The sequence below is a fragment of the Glycine soja genome, chromosome 2 (assembly GCF_004193775.1).
Source record: "Glycine soja cultivar W05 chromosome 2, ASM419377v2, whole genome shotgun sequence".
Lineage (NCBI taxonomy): Eukaryota > Viridiplantae > Streptophyta > Magnoliopsida > Fabales > Fabaceae > Glycine > Glycine soja.
In genome coordinates, this window is record NC_041003.1 from 50,256,841 (window position 1) to 50,266,691 (window position 9,851).

At 36.3% G+C, this 9,851-nt stretch overlaps 1 protein-coding gene across 1 annotated transcript; it reads left to right on the forward strand.

The window, feature by feature from the left end:
- The first annotated feature begins 5,920 nt into the window (after positions 1-5,920).
- On the forward strand, positions 5,921-9,015 carry LOC114403646 (BTB/POZ domain-containing protein At5g48130-like). Its single transcript, XM_028366744.1, has 4 exons — positions 5,921-6,392; positions 6,487-6,556; positions 6,657-7,808; positions 8,155-9,015. Exons 1-4 carry the CDS (start codon positions 6,298-6,300, stop codon positions 8,845-8,847), a joined length of 2,010 nt encoding a protein of 669 aa, XP_028222545.1. The 5' UTR covers positions 5,921-6,297; the 3' UTR covers positions 8,848-9,015.
- Positions 9,016-9,851: the final 836 nt, after the last annotated feature.

Here is a 9,851-nt window from a genome sequence, read left to right on the forward strand (position 1 = left end):
GTATGAAAATATACAACAACAACAACAACAACAACGCCTTATCCCACTAGGTGGGGTCGGCTACATGGATCAACTTCCGCCATAATGTTCTATCAAGTACCATACTTCTATCCAAACCATTAATTTCGAGATCCTTTTTGATAACCTCTCTTATAGTCTTTTTGGGTCTTCCTCTGCCTCGAATTGTTTGTCTTCTCTCCATCTGGTCTACTCTCCTCACTACAGAGTCTACCGGTCTTCTCTATACATGCCCAAACCACCTAAGTCTATTTTCCACCATCTTCTCTACAATAGGCGCTACTCCAACCCTCTCTCTAATAGCTTCGTTTCTAATTTTATCCTGTCGAGTCTTACCACACATCCACCGCAACATCCTCATCTCCGCTACACCTACTTTATTCTCATGTTGGCTCTTGACCGCCCAACATTCTGTTCCGTACAAAATCGCCGGTCTTACCGCAGTCCGATAAAACTTTCCCTTTAGCTTGATCGGTACCTTTGCATCACATAACACCCCCGATGCTTTTCTCCATTTCATCCATCCTGCTTGAATGCGATGATTCACATCCCCTTCACTTTCCCCATCATCCTGTATTACAGACCCAAGATATTTAAACCGTGTGACTTGAGGGATAATATGGTCTCCTATTTTCACCTCTGAGTTAGAAACCTTCCTTCTTTTGTTGAACTTACATTCCATATACTCCGATTTGCTTCTGCTTAGGCGAAAGCCATGTGTTTCTAGAGCTCGTCTCCAAGTTTCCAACCTCTCATTCAACTCCTCCCTCGACTCTCCAAGGAGGACTATGTCATCTGCAAAAAGCATGCATCTCGGCGCTATCTCTTGGATTTGTTCCGTGAGGACATCCAGAATTAAGGTAAAAAGGTAGGGGCTAAGGGTTGACCCTTGATATAAACCAATTGTGATGGGAAAATCGTCTGACTCTCCACCCTGTGTCCTAACACTAGTCGATACCCTATCATACATATCTTGGATAGCTCGAATATATGCAACCCTAACCCCTTTCTTCTCTAGAGCTTTCCACAAAATCTCTCTAGGCACTCTATCATACGCTTTCTCCAAGTCAATAAAAATCAAGTGCAAGTCTTGTTGGGCCATGCGATATTGCTCCATCACCCGCCGTAATAAATAAATCGCTTCCATGGTCGACCTTCCCGGCATGAAACCAAATTGATTCTCAGTAACTTGAGTCTCCTTTCTTAATCTCCGTTCGATCACTCTTTCCCATAATTTCATGGTATGACTCATGAGCTTGATTCCCCTATAATTTGCACAATTTTGTATATCCCCCTTGTTCTTATAGATTGGCACTAACGTGCTTCTCCTCCATTCCTCCGGCATACGTTTTGACCTCATAATTTCGTTAAAGAGTTCGGTGAGCCACTCAAGACCTCTATCTCCAAGAGTTTTCCACACTTCAATAGGTATGTTGTCTGGCCCCACCGCCTTACCATTACTCATTCTTTTCAACGCTTCCTTTACTTCCTGTTTCTGAATCCGACGATAGTACTTATAGTTCCGGTCCTCTTCTCTTGTGTCTAGACTGCTAGAGTCATATCCATATCCATCATTAAATAAGTTGTGGAAATACGCCTTCCACCTTTCCTTGATATCTTTTTCATGCACTAAGACTTTGCCTTCTTCATCCTTAAGACACTTTACTTGATCCAAATCTCTAGTCTTCCTCTCTCTACCCTTAGCAAGCCTATATATAGATCTTTCTCCGTCCCTGGTTCCTAGAGCTTGGTATAGTCCGTCAAAAGCTTGGGCTCTTGCCTCACTCACCGCCTTTTTGGTTTCATTTCTAGCTATCTTATACTTATCCCAAGTTTCAGAATTTCTACACCTAGACCACTCCTTGAAACACTCCTTTTTTACTCTAACTTTGCTCTGAACATTTTCATTCCACCACCACGATTCTTTACCCCTAGGTCCAAAACCTCTAGATTCACCCAACGTCTCTTTAGCCACTTTAATAATCTCTTGGGACATCTTGTTCCACATATCATTTGCACTTCCTTGTGATTGTCCACACCAACCCTCCCATATCTTTTGTTGGAAGATTCCTTGTTTCTCACCCTTCAAGTGCCACCATTTGATCCTTGGTGCTACCAGAGGACTTCTTCTCTTTGCCCTATCTCTAATTCTTACATCCATAACCAAAACTCTATGTTGGGTAGTCAAGCTCTCTCCCGGGATAACTTTACAGTTCAAGCAATACTTCCTATCAGACTTCCTGATAAGGAAGAAATCTATCTGAGAACATGTCCCTCCACTTTTGTAGGTGATAAGATGTTCCTCTCTTTTCTTAAACCATGTATTGGCTATAGAAAGATCCAAAGCCTCCGAAAACTCCAAGATGGATTTACCCTCCCCATTCATCTCTCCTAGGCCAAAACCCCCATGCACCCCCTCAAAACCTCTAGCCACGCTACCTACATGTCCATTGAGATCCCCTCCTAGGAAAACTTTCTCTCCTTGGGGTATATCCTGAAGTACCCCTTCTAGATCCTCCCAAAATTTTACCTTAAAGTGTTCTGCTAACCCAACCTGAGGTGCGTACCCACTAATAACATTAAAGGTGTCCTGTCCCACTACCAATTTTAAGACTATGATACGATCTCCTACTCTTCTTACATCCACGACATCCTTCTTCCACTCCTTGTCCACAATAATCCCTACCCCATTTCTTGATCTGATTTTTCCCGTATACCACAGCTTAAATCCCGAGTTGTCTAATTCTTTCGCTTTTTCACCTGTCCACTTAGTTTCTTGTAGACACATAAAATTGATCTTCCTCCTCACCATAACATCCACTATTTCCATAGATTTTCCAGTAAGTGTGCCTATATTCCATGTACCAAAGCGAATCCTCCTGTCATGAACTAGCTTCTTTACCCACACCCGTTCACGAAAATGTGGGAACCCTTGCTTACTTTTCACTACATCCGGGCGGCGATGCAGCGGCCCTTACTCTTTTGACACTGTACTCGAGCCATACAGCGCGTTGCTTCCGGGCAACGACCTAGAAAATATACGAACGCTTTTAAAAAGCTCTCTCTTTGCATATTTAACAACTAACAAATCCTTCTTTCAAATAGTTTCATTTTGCTATATTAAGTAGATGAATTGTTTTGAACTTTCATTTTCCAATGGAATAAGTGACCTTTAAAAAGGAAAAAAAGAGAGAAGAGAATTCCGCAGACAGTATTCAAAGCATGTCCTTTTTCCTTCAAATTTAAAGACCGTATCCCTCCATGAAAATAATAATTAAGAGAATTCCGCAGTTTTGATATTAATTAAGAAGCACAAATCTGCTACAAAGATTTGGCAATAGCATCGTATTCGTATTATTTGGTAGTTTACTAAAGCCTCCCTTTGGCGGCGAGTCAATGGTTCACTTTCTAAAAAATTGAGTGTATGAATAGAAAAAAGAGAAGAAAAACCAGAGAAATGTTGATAACGTACTGTGGCAAACGATAGAATAAAAAATCAACAAGTTCATGTTTAGACTAAAATTTGTAAAATTAAATTTTAGTTAAATTTAAGTTTACAAAAACAACTCAAATCTTACTTCAATTTTCAGGAAATCTTTTAATGTGTAAACATATTTTTTAGGGAAATCAAACATGTCACGAAACCGTTTTATTTTCTAAAAATATGTTTGGCACCTAAAATTGCTTTTTGAACAGTTAATAAAACATGCTTTAAAGAGATAAGAAGAAAAATGACATGAAATGAAATAGAAAATAAAGTGAATGTATGACAGTGATAACCCTGTTAGAAATTCCACTTGTGCATATGCATTAGCAACTTCGATAAATGATTGCTTGATTTCTAAGAATAGAAAACTAAAATATACACAGCTACAACAAATTCCTGTGGCCTGTGGGATTAGCTAGCCAGCCTCTTGATGTAAGACTCAATTATTAAAAAAAAAAGCCATTAGGGTATTAAAACTTACACCATAAGAATCACACGTGCAAAAACGACGAGTTTTTTTTTTTAATAGTTATGTATCGAAAAATCCGCGAGTGTCATTAACAAATTTTAAAAATGATTGCTAGCTTCTAAATAAAATAAATTAATAATGAGTAAAATATTAGTTTCGTGATATGTTTGATAAATAATGTTACAGTTAGAGTTTAATTACTAACTGTATGTATGAAAAGAAAACTTTGTTAGTTATTATGTTTGGCAAAACCATCTTATTAGCTAATTTAAAATTAAAATCTAGTTTAAAGCTGAAAAATTATAAATAAACTTATTGAATTAAAAGTATTTGAAAAAATTAATTATAAGAGTAATTAATAAATATAAAATAGCATTTTTTAGAAGAAAATATATATTTTTAAGTAATTATACTTTTAGGTAATGAAAGTGTATTAAAATAGTTAGAAAGGGTAACGTAAAAAATGATTAAAAAAAATTAGGCAAAAAAAAGAAAGAAAGAAAAGGAAATACATTATATTAAAATAGTAAGAATAAAAATGAAAAAATAGTAAACTACAAATTTATAAGTTATATGCTATCTAAAGTAACTTATAGTTTATAAGTTATATTATTGTAAAATAAAGTTTTTTAGATATCAAAATATAATTTCACTAAATATGTTTATAAGTTAATCAAATAACTTACTTAAAAATTAACTTATTTGTTACATCAAACATATTCTTACGCGGCTTTAACAATTTAATGCCTCAAAGATCAACTTAAAAATATCCTTATTGTATACCTAAGTAGAAGTCACAATCATTGTTTAACAACATAATACAAACCAATATATTTAACCAAACAAGTGGAAGATAAGTACATTCTTAACCCACTTGACAAAAACAATCAATATCTTCAACAACTAAGAGAGAGAATTAACCATTCTTTATAGAAGTCGTATCATACGTTTAATCATTGAACATGTATCTGAATATGACAATGCACATGTATATGTAAACGATCAAGAATCATGAAGAAAAGCCACAATGGACTTTACAAATCTTAGAATTATATATTTTCTCAAATGTTCTACAATATAAATATAAGCTAGCACACCAAAAATCATGCTATTACTAAATAAGATAAAATCCAAAATAATAAAAAAAAAATGCAATTTTGCAACGCATCACGTACTTTTCAAAGAGTGTGGAAAAGTAAAATATTGGATCGAGGGTCCGTGGTTGAAAGCAAGCAAAACCCAATAACCAAAGCAACCAAATTTGAGTAGCCGTGCCGTCTTGGGCGTTAGGCATACGGCACATAAAGGAACCACAAAACTTCACATTCACTTCACCATCTTCTTTCCCTTTGCAATATTTTAATCCTATCATTTCCTACCTATTTATTTCATACCCCTGCATTTCTTTTTTCCCAATACACTCAAATTGTTCTTTATGAAAACCTATACCAAATCCAACGTAACTTGTGTAAACTGTTTGGTCCCATCATTTCCCCAAATAATGCCTCATCAACCATCAATTAAGGCCTATACGTTGACAAAGACAATCGAGCCTGAAAGTTCCAGCCGTTGGATAAGTTGAATATACTAAGACTACAATTATTACAATGACATTTGTTAAGCAAATGAACACAAAAAAAAGTTAAAAATACAAAATCATTTTAACACATTTAAATGATTAAAAATACTTCATAAAATATTAACTAATTTTTTAGTATAGGTTATCTTATTTTAATATGATAATATCATTGGTGACAAAATATTCTCTTTTAAGTAGCATTACTATTTATTACAGTTATATACTTAAAACTCGAAATAACTTATTAAACTGTTGATCCATCCTCTAAGTATTAACTAATTTGACGAGTGGTTACCATAATACTCATGAATTTTAAGAGTAGGGTTTTATGGTTGTACTTGTACATAAACAAACTTAAGCTGCAAGATTGAGATGTTAGGATGCATGAAAAGGCACCCTATTCTATTGGCCGAGGCCGCCAAGTTGTAATCCAAGAATTCGAGTTCCCAACACTCGAGAACGTTTTTGAAGCCTTAAAATTTGGAGTTCGAGTTTCACTCGTGTGCATGTTGACTTTGACTGCACCAAGGTGAGTAATAGTACAATTCCAGCAAGAATATGTTGGGGACAAACTCCTCAAATCTCACTTCATTACCACTACTTTTCTTTCCTAAACATCAGAAGTTCAGAACCCTGCTGCTCTAGTTCCTTACCAGATAAGGATTCAGAATCATATGCATTATTCGTTTAGTCACAGCTAGTTAGAATATATAAGTAGCATCCATTGTCAGAAGTAGCACTAACATGGAGGTTGTGAGTCCAAAAGATTATTCTGTGGCCTCGAGTCCTTTCTCCTCACCTAACATTGGAGCCTTGCTGAAGATCAAGGTCATCACATGGTACGATATATACATATCATGGATCATTCCATTTCCACGTGTACTAGTTATATATCTGCTGTTTGTCTCTCATGCACTTCGAATTTTGTCACAGGAGCCAACAAACTGGTTTACCTGTTTCTGTCAGTGTTCGAGTTAAAGACAAAACGTTCAAGCTGCATAAAGTAAGTTCAGACAAAATTGGAATCCAAGAATGTTTCACATGGCTAACTAGTAATTAACTACCTTAATTATTTATATACTTACATGTCGTGTTTATAGCAGTTTCCTTTGACTTCAAAGAGTGGATACTTCAAGAAGAGGTTAAACGACACATCTGAGGTTGAGCTTCCAGAAACATTCCCTGGAGGACCAGAAACCTTTGAGATGATTGCCATGTTCGTTTATGGATCCTCCACATTGATTGACCCTTTTAACGTTGTGCCCCTTAGGTGTGCAGCAGAGTTTCTTGAAATGACTGAAGATCACTGTTCGGGCAACCTTTGTGAACGGTTTGATCTTTATCTGAATCAAGTTGTGTTGCAAAGTTGGGATGACACCCTTATTGCACTTCAAAGGTGCCAGATGCTGCTTCCCTGGTCTGAAGATCTGTTAATAGTGAGTCGATGCATTGAATCTCTTGCCTTCATGGCATGCATGGAAGTGCTTGATCCGGAAAGAAGGAGAGACACACCAGTTGTGAAAGTGGAAGAGTTGGCTTCCAAAGATTGGAGCTGTGAAATAGTGAAGGATGTTGTGAGCCTAGACCTGTGGATGAGGGATTTGATTGCTCTACCCTTTGACTTTTTCAAAAGGGTTATAGGGTCTTTGAGGAAACAAGGAATGAAGGAGAAGTATGTGAGTCCAATCATTGCTTTCTATGCAAACAAATGGGTGCTCTCTAAAAAGACACGCCAATTTTTGGAGAGTTCCTGTGACAAGGTTGGTGAAGGTGGCATGAATAGCAAAGCTTCAGTGATTCTACAAGGTGTTGTTGATCTTCTTCCAGTGGGTGATAAGGCTAGGAAAGTGATTCCAGTGGGTTTTTATTTTGCCTTGCTTTCTAGATCTCTTGAGTTGGGGTTGAGGATTGAAAGTAAGGCAAAGTTACAAGACCAAATTACTTCACTTTTGCACTTTTCTCAAGTGGAGGATTTTCTTCTTCCAGAAAGTGGAGCAGAGTCAATGTCCTCTAGCATGGAGTTTGTAACTATGGAAAGCATAATTTCAGCTTATGTAGCATCTAGCTCACGTGTAAGCCATACCCCAGAAGCTAGCCGTTACAGGGTTGCGGAATTGTGGGATGCATATTTATTCAATGTAGCTGCAGATCCAGATATGGGACCAAAGAGATTCATGGAACTCATTGAAAGGGTACCACCATCTTATAGACAGAATCATTACCCCCTTTACAAAACAATCAACAGCTTTGTCAAGGTAAGCAAGCATTCAGCATTCTTCAAAAGTTTCTTAATAAAGTAGGACTCATCAATTAAACTGCATTGGTTTATTACACATGCTCTCACGCCAATAATACTATCTGTTTAGGAAGAACATTATAATGAATGTTCAGGACTCTACCTAGTGGTCTAACTGAATAATTAACTAGAATGATACAATAATCATGATCCTTAGAATAAGAGAAATAATGAGAAAGTACTATTTACAAGCATAGCAAAGTTGATCGTAGCTCATTTCCCAACTTATGTCAAAAACCAATCATTAAAAAAGAACAATACAATTACAGCTTTAACATATTTTGCTTCCTTTTTTTTTATTGTAGACACATTCGGGTATATCCCAAGATGATAAGGGAGCAGTGTGCAAGTATCTGGACTGTCAAAGATTATCACAAGAGGCATGCATTGAAGCTGTTCAAGACGAATTGATGCCTCTACGTCTAATTGTCCAAGCACTTTTTGTTCAACAACTCAATACACACAAAGCCTTCAAAGAATGCTCAGATTCATTCAGATATGCACATTGTGGAGACATGTCAGGAAGCCTATCAAGCTCTAGGTGTCCATATTCTGCAAGTCAGAATCTAGGAGAGAGCCCTTACACTGATGGACCTGATCTCAGTAGCAGGCCATTGAGCTTCCTGCTGCAGAAAGACAACGTAATGCAGAATTTCAAGTTCTCAACTACAGATTATGAGTCAACAAGTTTCAGAATTCAAAATCTTGAACAAGAACTCGTGTCCTTGAAAAGAAGCCTTCAATTGCACAACATTGTAACAAAAGCAGAACCAAATTTGATCAAAAGCCAGAAGATGAAGCCGTGTGGCTTAGAAACTCGATCACAGAGCAAAAGGAGGAACCCGATTGGACAAGCGACTAGTTGCATCAGTTCTGTAAACTTTGCTTCACAAAGAAGGAATGCCAGCAGGCTACTCCAGGTCTTTCGCCGCATAACTTTGTTTGGAAGTAGGAAATTGAAGAGAAAACCGGGAACTCCTAGTCAATTGTCCAAGTAAATGTAGCATAAGAACTTCATTATTGATGTGTATGAATATGGATACAAATAGAACCATGGAGAGTTGGAGACTCAATTCTCTTTTAGCCTTTTTCCTTTTATCACATTTCATTAAAAATAATAAGTAAACAGGAAAAAGAGGGAGTTGTAAATCTTAACGATTAACAATTATAGGCTTAACGATTAACAATTATAGGAAATAAATAGCATCTTAAAATATATAATTCACTAATACTAGATAAATATTGTGTATCTTTCTCTATAGTAAGATTTCTCTCCGGTAGAGAAACAAAATTTAGCTCCCTTGACTATTCTTGATATTTTTCTACGTTTAAGATAACTACATGTTTTTGAGAAAACACTAAGAGAACCTTATTTCACTCTAATGTGTATTAACCTCTTTATAATCATTACTCTCATCAAAGAGTAATTATCTTTATAAATTTCTCTAATTTAATCTAATTACAATTTAATCCTTAATTATTAATTATTTATTTATTAATCCTTGTATAAGTCAATCACATATTAATTCTTACATTAGTAAGAGAAACAAACAAAATGCTAATGGGACATTTAATAGGCCATAGCATATATGTCCATTAAAATTATATAAAGGATAATAGGTTGTAGATATTGAACTTTGAAGAGTTGACAAAAAGATTGGGGTTCAGATGGCTTCAACTTGTCATACTTGAGTAAAAAGCACTCTTGGTTTTACTTGACATGATAGGATCATGAAGAAACTCTGCTATTTATATATATATATAAATAAATAAGAAGATTGGCATAACTAGGCCATGTGAGATTCCACAAAACTTGCGGCTCCATTGCATGATTTGCATCTTGGACGATGACATGGTGATGGTGGCTGACATTGACAGGCATGCAGACATCAACCCACCAATCAGTTTTGTCTGTCTTTTTGTCTTCCTCAAAGTAAAGAAGGCACATTTTGTAACATAATTCACTACTGGCTGTCAACTTAGTTACAGTATCAACAATTGC

Bases quoted from the DNA above. Each gene is read 5' to 3' on its own strand.
- LOC114403646 (XM_028366744.1), top strand. From the start codon at position 6,298: ATGGAGGTTGTGAGTCCAAAAGATTATTCTGTGGCCTCGAGTCCTTTC. The intron at 6,393-6,486 runs GTACGATATATA...ATTTTGTCACAG, and splicing joins AAGATCAAGGTCATCACATG to GAGCCAACAAACTGGTTTAC. The intron at 7,809-8,154 runs GTAAGCAAGCAT...TTTTTATTGTAG, and splicing joins CAATCAACAGCTTTGTCAAG to ACACATTCGGGTATATCCCA.